This window comes from Heterodontus francisci, chromosome 20 (assembly GCF_036365525.1).
Source record: "Heterodontus francisci isolate sHetFra1 chromosome 20, sHetFra1.hap1, whole genome shotgun sequence".
NCBI classification, from domain to species: Eukaryota; Metazoa; Chordata; class Chondrichthyes; order Heterodontiformes; family Heterodontidae; genus Heterodontus; species Heterodontus francisci.
Genome location: NC_090390.1, coordinates 89996229 through 90015736, shown reverse-complemented (window position 1 = coordinate 90015736; position 19508 = coordinate 89996229). Strand labels below are relative to the sequence as shown.

The window sequence follows — 19508 nt, the reverse complement described above, 5'->3', positions numbered from 1 at the left end:
TTGTTGTTGGTGTTGTTATTATTGGTGTTGTTGTTATTATTGGTGTTGTTGTTATTATTGGTGTTGTTATTGTTTTTGTTTTTGTTGTTGTTATTGGTGTTATTATTGTTGTTGTTGGCGTTGCTGTTATTATTGGTGTTGTTGTTATTATTGGTGTTGTTATTGGTTTTGTTATTGTTGTTGTTATTGGTGTTATTATTGTTGTTGTTGGTGTTGTTATTATTGGTGTTGTTGTTATTATTGGTGTTGTTGTTATTATTGGTGTTGTTATTGTTTTTGTTTTTGTTGTTGTTATTGGTGTTATTATTGTTGTTGTTGGCGTTGCTGTTATTATTGGTGTTGTTGTTATTATTGGTGTTGTTATTGGTTTTGTTATTGTTGTTGTTATTGGTGTTATTATTGTTGTTGTTGGTGTTGTTATTATTGGTGTTGTTGTTATTATTGGTGTTGTTGTTATTATTGGTGTTGTTATTGTTTTTGTTTTTGTTGTTGTTATTGGTGTTATTATTGTTGTTGTTGGCGTTGCTGTTATTATTGGTGTTGTTGTTATTATTGGTGTGTTGTTATTGTACTCTGTTATTGCCCCGCCCCGTGACGGCACTGCCCCTAATTGGCCCCGCCCCATCTTATCAATATTCATATTATGCTAATAACGCCGGAAGTGCGGTAGGCTCCAGGCTTCCGCTTCCTGGTTGCTAGGTTGGTCAGCGGTCCTGGGAGTGCGGGTGGGCTTTCGGCTCCTGTAGCAGGAAACCCGGCCTCTGCTTGGAGTGGGAGTGGGAGTGGGAGTGGGAGTGGGAGTGGGAGGCGGCGGCGGCGGCGGGAGAGAAACAGCCTGTGGGCCTGGGCCTGGGCCTGGCTGGCCTGGCTCTGGGCTCAGACCCACCATTTACTATCGTGTTAGATTTGCAGCTTGAAGCAGTGAGTTTCGTGGGGAATTCAGCCGAGAGCAGGTTTGCAGTTGCTCATTTTCTGTTTGTTTGTGGGATGTGGGAGTCACTGTCAAGGCCAGCATTTATTGCCCATCTCTAATTGCCCTTGAACTGAGAGTCTTGCGAGGCCATTTCCGAGTCAGCTGCATTGCTGTGGGTCTGGAGTCACATGCAGACCAGGTAAGGATGGTAGATTTCCTTCCCTAAACGACATTAATTTTATAGTGAGCAGAAGCTTATGATCTCCATTGGTTGCAATGCAGACGGATGCAGTACAGACTGAGAGTTTCATGGTGATGGATTTTCATGGCTCAGCAGTAATGCAGAGTTACGGCAAGATGGAAGAGGACACGGTACCCACCATACTGTGGGGTCTGGACCCGATGCATGGAGTATTTGCCAAACTCTACATCAAGGACATCCTGGAACTTAAGAATTCTGGACCTATTCCAGGTGGGTTATTGGATTAACAATTAATTTAAATAAGGAACAGGGCACCCAGCTCAAGTATAACATGTATTAGATACAGAGTAAATCTCCCTCTACACTGTCCCCATAAAAAAAAAATGAAAAAAAAAAAACGAGGGTTAGATACAGAGTAAAGCTCCCTCTACACTGTCCCCATCAAACACTCCCAGGACAGGTACAGTACGGGGTTAGATACAGAGTAAAGCTCCAAAAAAAAAAGGGAAAAAAAAACGGGGGTTAGATACAGAGTAAAGCTCCCTCTACACTGTCCCATCAAACACTCCCAGGACAGGTACAGTACGGGAATAAAAGCAAAATACTGCGGATGCTGGAAATCTGAAACAAAAACAAGAAATGCTGGATTCACTCAGCAGGTCTGGCAGCATCTGTGGAAAGAGAAGCAGAGTTAACGTTTCGGGTCAGTGACCCTTCTTCGGAACTGACTCCCAGGACAGGTACAGCACGGGGTTAGATACAGAGTAAAGAAAGCATTTGTGATTTAAACTGGTTGCAGCCTCTTCCTCAGTTAATGACTGAAATTGGCCCTCTGGTGTTAGATGTCTGATATTGCGTCAGCATCATCCTGGACTGGATGTTTGCAGATTGTGATATCACTTCATTGCCGTCTTTAATTATTTGGACTCGTGCCTGATTAAATTGATCTGATTAGATTATTTTGACTTGTCTCAGTTCATTTTGATTTAGTCTGATTGAATCCTTAAATCTTTCAGCACCAAAAGAAGCTATTGTGCCTGTGCCAGCTCTTTGAAAGAGCTATCCAATTTATCCCACTCCTTGCTCTTTCCCCATAGCCCTGCCAATTTCTCCTCTGAGTATTTTTCCAGTTCCCCTTTGAATCCGCTTCCACCTCCCTTTCGAGCACTGTATTCCACATAACCCGCCTTGCTGCATAAAACAATCTTTCCTCATGTCGTTTCTGGTTCTTTTGCCAATCACCTTAAATCTGTGTCCTCTAGTTACCGACACTCTTGCTACTGGAAACAGTAAATGAGAAACCATCAAAAACCCTGCATGATTTTGAATGCCTCTGTCAAATCTTCTCAATCTTCTCTGCTTTAAGGAAAGAAACCCCAGCTTCTCCAGTCTCTCCATGTAACATTAGATCCTCATTTCTGGCACCATTCCAGTAAATCCCCTCAGCATCCTCTGCAAGGCCTTGACATCCTTCCTAAAGTGTGATGCCCTGAATTGTACACACTACTCCAGCTGAGGCTGTATAAAATAAATATAAATGTTTAGCATAATTCCCTTGCTTTTGTACTCTCTTCCTCTACTAATAAAGCCAATACGCTTTAACAGCCTTATGAACGAACATCCCCTGGCACATTCAAAGATTTGTGTACTTAAATCCCCAGGTGTGTCTGTTCCTGCAACCCCTTTAAAATGATATTGTTTACTTTATATTGCCTCTCATCATTCTTCACACTTCTGTGTTAAGTTTCATCTTCCATGTGTCTGCCCATTTCAACAGTCTGTCCTTCTGAAGTCTGTGACTGTCTTTCTCACTGATTATTGCATTTGAGTTTCATATCATTTGCAAACTTTGAAATTATGTCCTGTATATCCAAATTCAGGTCATTTTAATATATATTAAAAAGGACAGTGGTCCTTATACCAACCTGTGGGGAAACACGGCTGTATACCTCTCTCTGGTCTGAAAAACAACTGTTCATTATTCTCTGTTTTCTGTCCCTTAGCCAATTTTGTATCCATGTAGCCACTACCCCTTTAATCCTATGGGCATTAATTTTGATAATTACATGTCACTTTGTCAGATGCCCTTTGAAAGTCCATATACACAACAGCGAGTACACTACCCTCATCAACCCTCTCCAATACTGCATCTAAAGAACCCGATCAAATTAGTCAAACACGATTTGCCTTTAACAAATCCGTGCTGGCTGTCATTTATTAAGTCTGTACTTTGGTCTGATCCTTTCTTGGTTTAGCCGCAGCCCAACCTGTGTTTGAACCTCTGTGTTTGCAGATTAATGCAGTGATTTAATCTTAGTTTCCTTTCTTTGTGTAGGAGTGTTCTTCTATAAAACCCATCCCATCACCAAGGTGGATATTTTGGGTACCATTGTCCAGAAGCGAGAGAGGGAAAAGTTTTTCAGTTTTGGAGGTTGGTGTTTCAGGATGGTTTATGTTTATTTCTACACTGTCTCCTTGGAAAGCCAGAGTACAGACATTCTGCAAGAGAGAATGTGGGGCTGGGATACACTTCCATCTGTTGGGAACTGCTGCCTGGAGCAGCGTGTACTGGCAATTTGATTTCCCACCTTCCTGCGTTTCCATCAGAAAATGAAAGACCAAGTTTCTGGGCAGAGCCCCGATGCGAAGCCCATCCCCAGCGGAGCCCCATTCCCAGAGCCTGGAGCCCATCAATTTGGCACTTAGCTCATTGAGAGTTGAAGAATTGAGACAACACCTTGGTGTGCTTTGGTGAACTGAGGGAAGGAGAATTTGTTTGGGGAGGATGGGGTTGGGGGGGGCTGCAGTGCTGTCTCATTTTGAGAGTGGGTAACTCCCCACTGGGGTCATGAGGTTCAGGGAATGATTGTAAATGATTCTATCTTTGCTTGTCCTGTTCTTTTACACTTCTCACTCACTGGCTGGATCTGCTTTGCAGTGGACGATGGGACTGGAGTGATCAGCTGTTTGTGGTGGAAGAGACGGAGACTGATGGAAGGCGCAAAACCAGGTACAGTGCTTTTATTATTCATTCTCACAATGTTGGCGTCGCTAACAAGGCCAGCATTAAAAGGTGGTGAGCTGGCTTCTTGAACCGCTGCAATCTGTATGGTGCGGGTACACCCACAGTGCTGTCAGGGAGGGAGGGAGTTCCAGGCTATTGACCAGCGACAGTGAAGAAGCAGTGAGTCGTTGGGATTTATGTTGCACTGCCTGACAAGGTGATGGCTACAGGTTCAATGGGAGCCTTGGAAAGGGATTTGGAAAAATACTTGGAGAAAACAAATTGCAGGGATATGCAGAAAGAGCAGGGGAGTGGGACTAAATTGGATTGTTCTTTTAAAGAGCCAGTCCAGACTCGATGGGCGGAATGGCTCTTCCTGCGCTATTCGGTGAATCTCTGAGACGCTGCTGCGAGCAACCCGGGAGAAAAATCATTGGGACATTTTTAAAAACTGTTTTATTTACTTTCTTCAAACACTTTCACTTATTAGTTATAAAAATATTGTAGATGGGGGAAGAGATTTCTTGACTGGGTAGGGGATTTGGACGTGGGAGGTCATGTGATGAAACCTCCACATCCAACCAGAGTTGGTAACCTGAGATTGCCCGAGAACAGCCAGCATTGGTCAGTCAGTGCATACCTGTACAGGTAGGAAGCTCTGGTGGAGTCTGTACAGGTGAGTGTCTGACCCTCCCATTGACCAACACTCCTGGCCATCCAGAGATTGAGGGAAATCCTGCAGCAATCTATCAGGAGGCAGAAATGGTTCATCGGCCTCCCTAACAGGTGCTCACCCTGCACCAAGGAATGAAATAGCCCCCCCACTCCCACAGGGAAATGAGTAGATGCTCTTTGAAAGAACTGGTGTGGACTAGATTGGCCAGATGGCCTCCTTGCTATTCTATGATGAACGTCCAAGTCAGGATGGTGTGCGACTTGGAGGGAACAACAGTATGATGGTGATGGAGAGGAGATGTACCACAAACAATGTGAAAATGACCAGATAATCTCTTTCAGTGTTATTGGTTGAGGGATAGATATTGGCCAGGATTGTGAGGAGAATGCTCCTGCTCTTCAAAACTCTGCTGTGGGAACTATTATGTGCACCTGAGAAGACAGTTGGGGTCTCAGTTTACCATCTCATCTAAAAAAAGTGCTTCTCTGACAATGAAGCGCTCCCATAGTGCTGGATTAGTAATCGGCACAAAATACTCCAAGTTCTGAACCTGTAGTCAATCACCGTCTTTTCATAGAAACATAGAAAGTAGGAGTAGGCCATTCGGCCCTTCGAGCCTGCTCCACCATTCATTATGATCAAGGCTGATCATCCAACTCAGCAACCTGTTCCTGCTTTCGCCCCATATCCTTTGATCCCTTTCACCCCATGAGCTATATCTAACTCCTTTTTGAAAACATACAATGTTTTGGCCTCAACTGCTTTCTGTGGTAGTGAATTCCACAGGCTCACCACTCTCTGGGTAAAGAGATTTCTCCTCATCTCAGTCCTGAAAGGTTTACCCCGTATCCTTAGACTATGACCCCTGGTTCTGGACTCCCCCACCATCGGGAACATCCTTCCTGCATCTACCCTGTCAAGTCCTGTTAGAATTTTATAGGTTTCTATGAGATCCCCCCTCACTCTTCTGAACTCCAGCGAATATAATCCTCACCGACTCAATCTCTCCTCATACGTCAGTCCCGCCATCCCAGGAATCGGTCTGGTAAACTTTCGCTGCACTCCCTCTATAGCAAGAACATCCTTCCTCAGATAAGGAGACCAAAACTGCACACAATTTTCCAGGTGTGGCCTCACCAGGACCCTGTATAATTGCAGCAAGACATCCCTGCTCCTGTACTCGAATCCTTTCGCTATGACGGCCAACATACCATTTGCCTTTTTTTACCGCCTGTTGCATATTCCCCTTTCTCAGTTTACAGCCGTTCAGATAATCTGCCTTCCTGTTTTTGCTACCAAAGTGGATAACCTCACATTTATCCACATGATACTGCATCTGCCATGCATTAGCCCACTCACTCAACTTGTCCACATCACCCTGAAGCCTCTCTGCATCCTCCTCACAACTCACCCTCCCACCCAGTTTTGTCATCTGCAACTTTGGAGATATTACATTTAGTTCCCTCATCTGAATCATTAATATATATTGTGAATAGCTGGGGTCCTAGCACCGATCCCTGCAGTACCCCACTAGTCACTGCCTGCCATTCGGAAAAAGACCCATTTATTCCTACTCTTTTGTTTCCTGTTCGCCCACCTATTTTCTATCCATCACAATACACTACCCCCCAATCCTATGCGCTTTAATTTTACATGCTAATCTCTTATGTGGGACTTTGTCGAAAGCCTCCGAAAGTCCAAATAAATCACATCCACTGGTTGTCCCTCATCAACTCTACTGGTTACATCCTCAAAGAATTCTAGTAGATTTGTCAAGCATGATTTCCCTTTCGTAAATCCATGCTGACTCTGTCCGATTCTACCACTGTTCTCTAAGTGCTCTGCTATAAAATCTTCGATAATGGACTCTGGAATTTTCCCCACTACTGACATCAGGCTGACTGGTCTATAATTCCCTGCTTTCTCTCTATCTCCCTTTTTAAATAGTGGGGTTACATTAGCTACCCTCCAATCTGTAGGAACTGTTCCAGAGTCTATAGAATCTTGGAAGATGACCACCAATGCATTCACTATTTCTAGGGCCAATTCCTTAAGTACTCTGGGATGTAGACCATCAGGCCCTGGGGATTTATCGGCCTTCAATCCCATCAATTTCCCCAACACTATTTCTCTACTAATACTGATTTCCTTCAGTTCCTCCCTCTCTCAAAGCCCTGTGTTCCCCAACATTTCTGGAATGATATTTGTGTCTTCCTTTGTGAAGACAGAACCAAAGTATGCATTTAGTTGGTCAGCCATTTCTTTGTTCCCCAAAATAAATTCCCCTGTTTCTGACTGTAAGGGACCTACATTTGTCTTCAATCTTTTTCTCTTCACATACCTATAGAAACTTTTACAGTCAGTTTTTCTTCTTGGCTAACTTGCTCTGTAGGAGATGGGCCAGTGGAGCAGTCCATTTTGTAAAAACTCTTTCATGGGATGTGAAGGATGTGTTCACAACAAGAAAGCTCAAGCTTTTAACAAGGAAAAATCTCTCAAGATGTTACATTCTATCCACTTTCCTGTATGCCTCAGAAACCAGGGCAATAAGTAAAGATCTGTGGAAGAAAATAGAGGCCTTTGAAAAGTTGTTTGCAGACGTATTCTTAAAGTTCCTTTATATAGACCATAAGACAAATGAAGAGGTACTTGAAATTGCAACAGCAAAAAAGAACTCTTTTTAAAAAGTGACGTCCGGAAAAGAAAATGTTGGTGTTTTGGCCATTTGCTCAGGGCTGAAAAGCTACAGTGGTCCCTTCTAGAGGGCAAAGTGGAGGGCAGCAGAAAGAGGGGTCAACGTAGGTGTAGTTGGATGATGGACATCACAGAGCAGTTGCTACAGTGTGTGTGAGAGGATGGGGCAAGATAGTCGAGCATGACATCAGATCTCCTAGTAGGAGTAGTTATAAGCAACAGCACGGATGTGAACGTTACTGACAAGGCCAGCATTTATTGCCCATCCCTAATTTCCCTTGAGATGGTAATGGTGAGCTGCTGCCTTAAACCGCTGCTGTCCATGTAGTGAAGGTGCATCCAGAGTGCTGTTCACAGAATCAGGGAATCACAGACTGCACCTCTGACAGTGCAGCACTCCCTCAGTATTGCACTGGAGTGTTGGCCTTTATTTTTGTGAAGTTTATCCTGCCCTCTTGTAAGTCTCTTCCATTTAATCTTGGGTCAATGGCCCCTCATTCCAGCTGCCTCAACCAATGGAAACAATCTGCTTCTATCTACCCTGTTTTCTCACACCAGGCAGCATTGGAATGAATCTGATCTATACCAACTCTAAAACCTCAATGTCACTTGGGTAGTTGTGGAGGGTTTAAACTAAATTGGCAGGGGTTGGGCAGGGCACCAGCATATTGAAGCAGAAAAGAGGAATAAGTTGCATAAGGTGAGAGTGTTGGACAGTACTACCAAGGTACGCAGAATACTGAGACAGATAGATAGCACTATGTTCTAGGCTGCGCTCCTTCAAGATGTGGTCCCTTCCAGCAGTCCTCAAAGTTAAGTACAGGTTTGAGAGTGCCACACACCCTGAAGACTCCTGCACCTCCTGCCTCTTTGTACTCGTCCCGCTGGCCACCCATCTACTACTCTGAACTCTCATTGCTTGTGGGGTGGCCACCTCCTGGAAATTACAATCCAGGAAACTCTCATCCTCTTTGCTCTGTAGTGACTCCAGCTGCCTCTCAACCTCGGAAATCCTGAGCTCAAGATCAAGTAGCTGGAGACACTTTCTAATACTTAGTTCCCCAAGACGCATGAAGTGTCCTGAAGTTCCCATATGGCGTAGGAATTGCAAGCAGCAGGTCTCAGCTGCCCATCCATGATCTTAAACCAGCTATTCCCTCTTTTAGAATCTAGTTAGTACCTTGTATAAACTATTAATTTTAATTAATGCCTCTAGACCTGCTATCTGCTAATAGCCTTATTAATTCACTTACTATTAACTTACCCCAATTAAAATTTTGTTAATTAGTTTAACTCGCTAAGCCATAAATTTGATACTTTATAGTTTCCCAGTCTTAGTTTGAACCACTGCCTTGGCTTAGTGAGAAAATAGACCATTAAAACTCAACAACCAATGACCTACTTGCTGTCCTCTGACGTTATTCATTGCTTTTTTTGGAAAACACCGTGGAAGGTCCACACTGCTACCCGGCTCTGATTTATCAGCTGCCACTGCTATCTCCAATTTGTCCTGCTTTTTTGGCAGGACGTACCTGTGGAATTTTCCACATTGTTGTGTAGATGCCAGCGTTGTAGCTGTAGTGGAACAGCTTGGCTAGGGCTGAGACTGGTTCTGGATCACAGGTCTTCAGTACTAGTGCCGGGCGGTTGTCGGGATCCATAACTGTTGCTCTATCCAGTGCCTTCAGCCGTTTCTAGATATGTGGAGTGAAGCCAATTGGCTGAAGACGGGCCCCCCATTTTACTTTTATTTTTAGTTTTTTTTTTTCTTTTTTACATTTTTTACAATTTTTTTTTTGTTTATTTCATTTTATCTTAGTTTGTTCAGTTTGCTTACCCACTGTTTTTTTTTTCATGTTTGTACTTGCTGCTGTTCAATCTTCAATCCGTTAACACCCTATCTGTACTAATGCTTTGTCTTTCAACACACCATTAACATATTGTTTGCCTTTGCTCCATGACCTTTTATTCAGCTATGTGGCCTTGTCCAATCTACACCTTCTCCTTTGTTATCTCTTGCCCCACCCCCGCCTCACTTGCTTATAATCTTTGACATTTCTAATATTTGCTAGTTCCGAAGAAGGGTCACTGACCCGAAACGTTAACTCTGCTTCTCTTTCCACAGATGCTGCCAGACCTGCTGAGTGGTTCCAGCATTTCTTGTTTTTATTATGGCTGAAGACTGGCATCTGTAATGATGGTGATCTCAGCGGGAGGCAGAGATGGATTGTTCATTCGGCACTTCTGGCTGAGGATGGTTTAAATGCTTCACCTTATCTTTTGCACTGACATGCTGGGCTCTGCCATCATTCAGAATGGAGATGGTGGTGGAGTCTCCTCCTCCGGTTGGTTGTTTAATTGTCCACCATCTGGGTGCGGCAGGGCTGCAGAACTTTGATCTGATCTGTTGTTTGCACCAAATAAACCACTGGATCCAGTCTTTCATTACAAATTCTCCTGAGTTCTGCTTTCCTCCCACAGCAGCCTCGTCTCCCTTTGGTCTGAACCTGCTGGAACAGCTGAACAGGATCACTCAGCTGGAGTCACGCAACTCGCAGCTGGAACTTGGTGATGTCATCCAGGTCAGGGGTTGGCTCAAGGATTATAGAGATCAAAGAGAAATCAACTCCACCAGTGTTTGTGAGTCAGTCCATCTGTGTGTGGGGGCCACTGTACATGGTGGGGAGCTGTGCTGTGCGTCAGGGTCGCTGAGCGTGAGAGAGGTCGGGCCGGACCCTCTGTGCTGTGAGCCTTTGGGTGTTCACCTGCTTGTGTTTTTGTTCTCGGGATGCAGTCGTTTTGGAAGGCTGCATTTATTATCCACTGCGACTTGGGTGGGAGGGGGTTTGGTGGGCTCCAGGCCGGGGTCAGGGCTCAGTGGGGTCCAGGCCGAGCTCGGGCTTCAGTGGGGTCCAGGCCGAGCTCGGGGCTCAGTGGGGTCATAGAGTTATACAGCACAGAAACAGGCCCTTCGGCCCATTATGTCTGTGCCAGCCATCAAGCACCTAACTATTCTAATCCCATTTTCCAGCACTTGGCCCGTAGCCTTATGTGCTATGGCGTTTCAAGTGCTCATCTAAATACTTCCTAAATTTTGTGAGGGTTCTTGCCTCGACCACCCCTTCAGGCAGTGCATTCCAGATTCCAACCACCTGCTGGGTGAAAATTTTTTTCCTCAAATCCACTCTAAACCTCCTGCACTTACCTTAAATCTATGCCCCCTGATTATTGACACCTTTGCTAAAGGAAAAAGTTTCTTCCTATCTGACCTATCAATAATTTTGTATACCTCAATCATGTCCCCCCTCAGCCTTCTCTACTCTAAGGAAAACAACCCTAGACTTTTCAGTCTCTCTTCATTGCTGAAATGCTCCAGCTCAGGCAACATCCTGGTGAATCTCCTCTGCACACTCTCCAGTGCAATCACATCCTTCCTATAGTGTGGTGACCAGAACTGTACACAGTACTCCAGCTGTGGCCTAACTAGCATTGTATACAGCTCCATAATAACCTCTCTGCTCTTATATTCTATGCCTCAGCTAATAAAGGCAAGTATCCCATATGCCTTCCTAACCACTTTATCTACCTGTGCTGCTGCCTTCAGTGATCTATGGACAAGTACACCAAGGTCCCTCTGACCCTCTGTACTTCCTAGGGTCGTACCACCCATTTTAGATTTAGATTAGATTAGATATACAGCACTGAAACAGGCCCTTCGGCCCACCGAGTCTGTGCCGAGCATCAACCACCCATTTATACTAATCCTACACTAATCCCATATTCCTACCAAACATCCCCACCTGTCCCTATATTTCCCTACCTATACTAGTGACAATTTATAATGGCCAATTTACCTATCAACCTGCAAGTCTTTTGGCTTGTGGGAGGAAACCGGAGCACCCGGAGAAAACCCACGCAGACACAGGGAGAACTTGCAAACTCCACACAGGCAGTACCCAGAATCGAACCCGGGTCCCTGGAGCTGTGAGGCTGTGGTGCTAACCACTGCGCCACTGTGCCGCCCTTGCCTTGTTAGTCCTCCCAAAGTGCATCACCTCACACTTCTCCAGATAAAATTCCATTTGCCACAGCTCTGCCCATCTTACCAGCCCACCTAGATCATCCTGTAATCTAAGGCTTTCTCCTCACTATTTGCGACACCACCAATTTTTGTGTCATCTGCGAACTTACTGAACATACCTCCTATATTCACGTCTAAATCATTAATGTACACTACAAACAGCAACGGTCCCAGCACCTTTGGTACTCCACTGGTCACAGGCTTCCACTCGCAAAAACAATCCTCGACCATTGCCCTCTGCCTCTTGCCAGTAAGCCAATTTTGGATCCAATTTGCCAAATTGCCCTAGATCCCATGGGCAGCCATGCTGACTATCCCTGATTAATCCCTGCCTCTCCAAGTGGAGATTAATCCTGTCCTTCTGAATTTTTTCCAATAGTTTCCCTACCACTATTGTTAGACTCACCGGCCTGTAATCACCTGGTTTATCCCTGCTACCCTTATTGAATAATGGTATCACATTCGCTGTCTTCCAGTCTTCCGGTACCTCTCCTGTGGCCAGAGAGGATTTGAAAATTTGTGTCAGAGGCCCTGCTATCTCCTCCCTTACCTCACATAGCAGCCTGGGATACATCTCATCTGGGCCTGGGGATTTATCTACTTTTAAGCCCGCTAAAACAGCTAATACTTCCTCCCTTTCAATGCTAATATGTTCAAGTATATCACAATCCCCGTCCCTGATCTCTATACCTACATCGTCCTTCTCCATAGTGAACACAGATGAAAAGTAATCATTTAAAACCTCACCTTTGTCCTCCGGCTCCAGGCACAGATTTCCACTTTGATCCCTAATGGGCCTTACTCTTTCCCTGGTTATCCTCTTGCCCTTAATATGCTTATAAAATGCCTTAGGATTTTCCTTTATCTTGCCTGCCAGTGTTTTTTCATGTCCCCTCTTCGCCCTCCTAATTTTTTTTAAGTACCCCCCTACACTTTCTATACTCCTCTAGGGCCTATGCTGTTTTCAGCACTCTGAATCTGCCATACACCACCTTTTTTTTTTCCTGATCCAATCCTCTATATCCCTTGACATCCAAGGTTCCCTGGACTTGTTTGTCCTACCCATCACCTTAACGGGTACATGTTGGCTCTGATCTCTCACTATTTCCTCTTTGAATGATTCCCACTGGTCTGATGTAGACTTCCCAACAAGTAGCTGCTCCCAGTCCACTTTGGCCACATCCTGTTTTATCAAATCGAAATCGGCCTTCCCCCAATTCAGTACCTTTATTTTCAGTCCATCTTTGTCCTTTTCCATAACTACCTTAAATCTTAGAGTTGTGGTCACTATCCCCAAAATGTTTCCCCACTAACACTTCTACCACTTGTCCAGCTTCATTCCCTAGGATTAGGTCCAGTACTGTCCCTTTTCTTGTAGGACTTTCTACATACTGGCTCAAAAAGTTCTCCTGTATGCATTTTAAGTATTCTGCCCCTTTTAAGCCTTTTGCACTGAGACTATCCCAGTTGATAAAAGCAAAATACTGCGGATGCTGGAAATCTGAAACAAAAACAAGAAATGCTGGATTCTCCCAGTTGATATTGGGGAAGTTGAAATCGCCTACTATTATTACCCTATTATTTTTACACCAGGCCGAGCTTGGGGCTCAGTGGGGTCTAGCCCGGGTGCAGGGTTCATTGGGGTCTAGACTGGGCTCGTAGTGGGGTTCCTGCCTTGTTTAACGTGTTTTATTTAACTGTAGCTAAGGTGGTCGATCCTGTATTCGCTGCACAGATCTCTCGGATGCTGGAGCTCCCGTATCTTTACCGCACCTTTTATGATCAAACATTTCAAAGGCCAACGGATTCTACAGACGCAAAGTAAGAACCAAAAAGAGAGGGAGAGGAGGGTTGGGAGAGAGAAGAGGAAAGGGGGGGGGGGTGAGGGAGAGAGGAGACGAGGGGAGGGGAGAGGTGGAGGCAGCAGAGAGAGCGGGAGGAGGGAGATGAAGGAGCATGTCTGAGGGGGGAGTGGGAAGGAGGGATGGAAGCACATGGAAAGCTGGTGCAAAATGGGGAGGGAGTGCATGTTTATGTTTCTGAAGGCATCGCTATTTTACTGTTGCCGATACCTAGTTCTGTGTGTTTGCTATTTGATTCTAAGCAGTCTGTCTCTTTACTTGCCCTTAGTGAGCAGGGAGTGCAGACCCTGTCACTGCAGAGGAATATCAAACAGTTTCTGAATCAGAATGGCGTGAAGAATTTCTACCAGCGGGAGCTGGAGACCATCGACTCACTGGTCTGCATTGCTCAGCAAGACCGAGCGAGCCCGTGTCTACAACATCACCCACTCCAAACCTCACAGGTGGGTGACAGCCAAACCTGGTCCAAACAGGGTGAGGGGCAGCAGGGTGGGGGAGGTGATTGGGGGTGAGAGGGTGCATTGGGTGGGGGAAGTGATTGGTGGGATGAGGGTGGGGTGGGAGTGAGGAGGTGAGAGGGGGCAAAGGAGTGGGTGAAGCACGTGGAGGGTGGTGCAGTGTAAACTTGTCACTTTGGAAACTTGCGCTCTCCTGCTCACTCTGAACTCTGTACCCTGTACCCATTGGTTTATTATCAAGGAGCCCCCGAGCTCGGCCTGTGTCTCGAAGCAGATTCATGAGGTTTTTCAGGACGCTGTCTGCGTTCTGCAGGAGGAGGGAGTAATCTTCCAGAAAGTGGCTGGACCCAGCGAGCTATACCTGGTAAGCATCAGAACAAATCCGTAGCAGCACAGCCTGGATTCTGCGCACTCTTTTTCTTTCTCTCGCTCTCGCTCTCTCTCGCCTCTTTGTGCATTCTTCCCTCCCCCCACTCACTGGCATCTACCCTGCAATGTGGAAAATTGCCCAGGTATGTCCTGTGCAGAAAAAGCAGGACAAGTCCAACCCGGCCAATTACCGCCCCATCAGCCTACTCTCAATCATCAGTAAAGTGATGGAAGGTGTCGTCAACAGTGCCATCAAGCAGCACTTTTTTTTAATTCATTCATGGGATGTGGGTGTCACTGGCTAGGCCAGCATTTATTGCCCATCCCCAATTGTCCTTGAGAAGGTGGTGGTGAGCTGCCTTTTTGAACTGCTGCAGTCCATGTGGGGTAGGTACACCTACAGTGATGTTAGGAAGGGAGTTCCAAGATTTTGGCCCAGCGGCAGTGAAGGAACGGCGATATAGTTCCAAGTCAGGATGGTGTGTGACTTGGAGGGGAACTTGCAGGTGGTGGTGTTCCCAACCATTTTCTGCCCTTGTCCTTCCAGGTGGTAGAGGTCACTGGTTTGGATAGTTCTGTTTAAGGAGCCTTGGTGTGTTGCTGCAGTGCATCTTGTAGATGGTACACACTGCGGCCACTGTGTGTCGGTGGTGGAGGGAGTGAATGTTTGTGGTTGGGGTGCCAATCAAGCAGGCTGCTTTGTCCTGGATGGTATCGAGTTTCTTGAGTATTGTTGGAGTTGCACCCATCCAGCAAGTGGAGAGTATTCCATCACACTCCTGACTTGTGCCTTGTAGATGGTGGACAGGCTTTGGGGAGTCAGGAGGTGAGTTAATTGCCGCAGGATTCCTAGCCTCTGACCTGCTGTTGCAGCCACGGTATTTATAAGGCTACTCCAGTTCAATTTCTGGTCAATGGTAGCCCCTAGGATGTTGATAGTGGGGGATTCAGTGATGGTAATGCCAGTGATTGTCAAGGGGAGATGGTTAGATTCTCTCTTGTTGGAGATGGTCATTGCCTGGCACTTGTGTAGCACGAATGTTACTTGCCACTTATCAGCCCAAGCCTGGATATTTCCCAGGTCTTGCTGCATTTCTACAAGGACTGCTTCAGTATCTGAGGAGTCGCAAATGGTGCTGAACATTGTACAATCATCAGCAAATATCCCCAGTTCTGACCTTATGATTGAAGGAAGTTCATTGAAGAAGCAACTGAAGATGGTTGGGCCTAGGACACTACCCTGAGGAACTCCTGCAGTGATGTCCTGGAGCTGAGATGATTGACCTACAACAACCACAATCCTTCGCTGGTTGGAGTCATACCTAGCGCAGAGGGTTTTCCCCCGGATTCCCATTGACCTCAGTTTTGCTAGGGCTCCTGGATGCCATACTCTGTCAAATGCTGTCTTGATGTCAAGAGCAGTCACTCTTACCTCACCTCTCAACTTCAGCTCTTTTGTCCATGTTTGAACCAAGTGTTGAATTTCAAAAGAACTTGGGTGTCCTTGTTCATGAGTCACTGAAAGCTAACATGCAGATACAGCAAGCAATTAATAAGGCAAAGGGCATGTTGGCCTTTGTTGCAAGAGGATTTGAGTATAGGAGTAAAGATATGTTGCTGCAATTATATATGGAGTATTGTGTGCAGTTTTGGTCTGTTTACTAAAGAAAGATATACTTGCCATAGAGGGCGTGCAACGAAGGTTCACCAAACTAATTCCTGGGATGGAGGGATTGAAAGTGAGGAAAGATTTAATAGACTGGGCCTTTATTCTCTGGAGTTTAGAAGAATGAAAGATGAACGCATTCAAACATACAAAATTCTTACAGGGCTGGGGAGTCCAGAACCAGGGGACACAGTCCCAGAATAAGGGCAGGCCATTTAGGACTGAGATGAGGAAATTCTTCACTCAAAGGGTGGTGAATCTTTGGAATTCTCTGCCCCAGAGGGCTGTGGAGGCTCAGTCATTGAGTATATTCAAGACTGAGATCGATAGATTTCTATATATTAAAAACATCAAGGGTTACCGGGATAATGCAGGAAAATGGTGTTGAAATAGATGATCAGCCATAATCTCCATGAATGGCAGAGTGGGCTCGAAGTGCTGAATGGCCTATTCCTGCTCCTAGTTCTTGTATTCTCTCCCTCTCACCTCTTTGTGTGCTTTCCCTCTCTCTCCCTCACCCTCGCCTTTGTGGGCTTTCCCCCTTCTGCCTCTCTGTGTGCTCTCTGCCCTCTCTCGTCCTATCCCCTGCTCCCTTTCTCCTGCTCGCTCGCTCCCTCTCATCTCAAGAGAACCTTGAGGGCATAACCTTATGCTCATGCATGGTGCTGCTTTTGCTCAGGTTCTAGGTGCCTGCAAATCTATTTATCTCATCTTGGGTCTTAAACCTACAAATATCTTTACATTATCCATGATTATGTGATCTGTCAATCAGATCATTGATTAAGAGCATGGGCCCCAACTCCAGTACCTACAAGACTCCACTAATGGCCTGACCCACAAATCACTGCCGTTAATAACCAAGAACATCAGCCAACCTCCATCCCAAAATCTGTCCAATCCTAATCAACCTCATTCAGCAGCTGTTTGTGTGGCTCCTCAACGGTGGCTTTTTGAAGATGACAGTTCACAGTTTCGCTGGACTACTGACCACAAAAACTACAAATCTAATAACTTCATCAAAAATCAGGTTGGTGAGGTGGGATTTGTTTCCAGGAGTGGGATTGTGGATCACGAGTAACCCCTGACTTGTTAACTTGCCTGTAGCTGCCAGCATTGGTGCCTAGAAAGCAACAGCTTTAAAATTGCATTGCTGTCCCAGCCCAGCACGTGGAGGTGGGGTTGGGGGGTGTGTTAGTTACGCACACTGATGTCCTGATGGTATTTGTCTGCTCTGCAGGTGACTGATGAGGAGAAGGAATTACACAGGATGACACTGGGAATCATTCGAGATGATTCCATGCGACCAAAACGTGAGTGACTTCCTCTCCAAATCTCGCTGCCTTTGATAGGGCTACTTCTGTGTATGAACGTCCTCTGGGAAGGCAACGGGGGTGTGGTGACAAATACCCATGCAGGACAGGGGGGTGATAAATGATGACCAGCATTTGTTTAGTGCCTTTAACATATAAAAAAGCATCCCAAGGTGCTTCAGAAACAGAATCAGACAAAAGTGGTGACTGGTTGACCTTGTGATGAGGTGTTGCCGACGCTCAATATCCCGCTGTGCAGTGAATCCACTTGCTGCTGGAGCCAAGTGACCTCTGAACCCAGTGGGTTTTTACCACAATCCCACGTCGCGTCACTTTCTGGTGGTTTTGGACTCGTGACTGAGTTACTAGTCCAGTACTATAGTCACCTGGCTACTGTAGCCATGATTACAGTGACATCACGTCACAATGCGTTTCCCTCAGTTTGTGCTGTTAGCAGAGGGCTTCAGTCACAGAGACTGAGCATGTGAAGCAGGTACATTATTCAGTGTGTGGGAGGAGGGCTGTTTCTGAGGGGAGCCTCCTTTCACTTTGCCCTCACAATCCCACTAAACATGCTGGGAGCTGATCTCTCCAGGAAATGTGATGCATTTTCAGTGCAGATATAACAGATAGCAGCTGCTGGGAGAGGGGAACAGTCAGTGTGAACTCAAGGTGTACAGGGAGCAGGTACAGAGCCTCCCTGTAGGAGATTTACAATCGTCAGATTGATGGGACAACAGAGAAAGTTGAGTGGGAGAAAAACAGGGAGATCTGGAGAACAGGAGACAGAGGGAGAAAGAAACTGAGATAAACAGGAGAGTGTGATGGGCTAAGAAAAGGAAAATGAGACTAAGACCAGAGAAGTGGAAATTCACGAGAAACACAAAAGACTGAGTTCGACGCAAGTGGGAATGGCAGAACACAGGAGGAAAACAAGATGGTGTTGGGGAGATGAGTCAGTGAGATTTCAGAGCGCTGCACCAGTCTTGATTGCTCTCTGTACCATCACATCACCTTCATTGACTTCAGTCTGCCTCTATTTAATTCCTTTTCTGTTTGCTGTAGACGTTGATAAGGGCTGCCCTTTCCTTCACATCCTGAGGTGTGTGCGGCACAGTTACTGTGCAGGGGTTAGTGAGGCCACGGTGCAGAGGGTGCTGGACAAACTGGAGTGCGACAGTGAGATAGTCAGCACCATGGACCGACACTACACAGCTTCCTGACTGGGGCTCAGCCGAGAGACTCCTGCGAGGGGCCTGAACTCTGGGACCAAGGACAACCTTGCCACTGGACTCTGCTGCACTGAGCCAGGGGGCACCAGCCTCGACTCTCAACATCTGCATCTAGCCAGCAAGTCACTGTAACTCTGTGTCGGAGATCGCAGCAAACTGAGCGCAGATCATTGATTGAAACGACTGGATGTGGGGAAGTCCATTCTTTTATATACAGAGCTGGAATGGGAATATGCCAGGGAGCCAAGAGGGTCTTTAATCCCTATTTCCACTAAATTCCCAGATAACACATCTTGGTGTTTTGATTTAGAATTTGGCCACTAATATGAAATAAAGCACTTATATTTATTTATACATGGCACATTTTATATCCACAGGACATTGCAAAGTGCTTAAAAGCCACTGGAATATTTTTGAAGCCCAGTCGTGAAGCACAGCAGCTGTTTTTGCACAGCAAGATCCTACAACCAGCAATGGGATTAATGAGCAGACAATCTGTTCTTGGATGGTGTGGGTAAGGAATGCTGGGACAGGCTACAGCATTGCCCATTGACCAGCATTGCTGGTTAGTTCTGGATTGTCCACATGTGGTGGTCAGAAAATCCAGGGCCACAGCATCACTCTGCCCCCCTCAGGCTTACCGTACCTGTGGTGACCTGTTGCATTTACCCTCCATTCCCCCACCAAGGTCTGTTCGCATTCTCCACCCCCCCCCCCCCCCCCCCCCTGGTGTTTGCCTGGATTAGGGTCTCCAGTCTTTGGAGGGGGGCTTGAACCCATTGTTGTCGAACTCAAGCGTGAGGGCTCTCTTTGAGCTAAGCGGAGAAGTATGTTCTTCTCAATACTGAATACTGAGAGTAGCAGCTTTCCCTCTGTGTGTGTGTGTGGGAGGAGGGTGAGTTGGGCTGGGGGTAAATGGGAGTAGACACCAGAATCTGCATAACTCTTGGTTTAGAGCCTGGAAAATGGATATAGGGTGGGAATGAGAGCAGTCTGTGATTATTGAGTGTTTGAGTTGGGCGATGTGTGTGCAGTGTGTGG

At 46.0% G+C, this 19508-nt stretch overlaps 1 protein-coding gene across 4 annotated transcripts; it reads left to right on the top strand.

Moving 5' to 3' along the window:
* The first annotated feature begins 696 nt into the window (after positions 1–696).
* stn1 (STN1 subunit of CST complex) lies at positions 697–18819 on the top strand. 4 transcript variants are annotated; one of them, XM_068053215.1, is made up of 10 exons: positions 702–1112; positions 1196–1385; positions 3451–3546; positions 4054–4125; positions 9971–10129; positions 13274–13391; positions 13701–13875; positions 14132–14254; positions 17163–17235; positions 18301–18819. In XM_068053215.1, exons 2-10 carry the CDS (start codon positions 1223–1225, stop codon positions 18456–18458), a joined length of 1137 nt encoding a protein of 378 aa, XP_067909316.1. In that variant the 5' UTR covers positions 702–1112; positions 1196–1222; the 3' UTR covers positions 18459–18819. The 4 variants fall into 4 exon arrangements, with proteins under 4 accessions (XP_067909317.1, XP_067909318.1, XP_067909316.1 ...); XM_068053216.1 differs by lacking the exon at positions 3451–3546 and having other exon boundaries at positions 697–1112; XM_068053217.1 differs by lacking the exon at positions 14132–14254 and having other exon boundaries at positions 699–1112.
* The last annotated feature ends 689 nt before the right edge of the window (positions 18820–19508 follow it).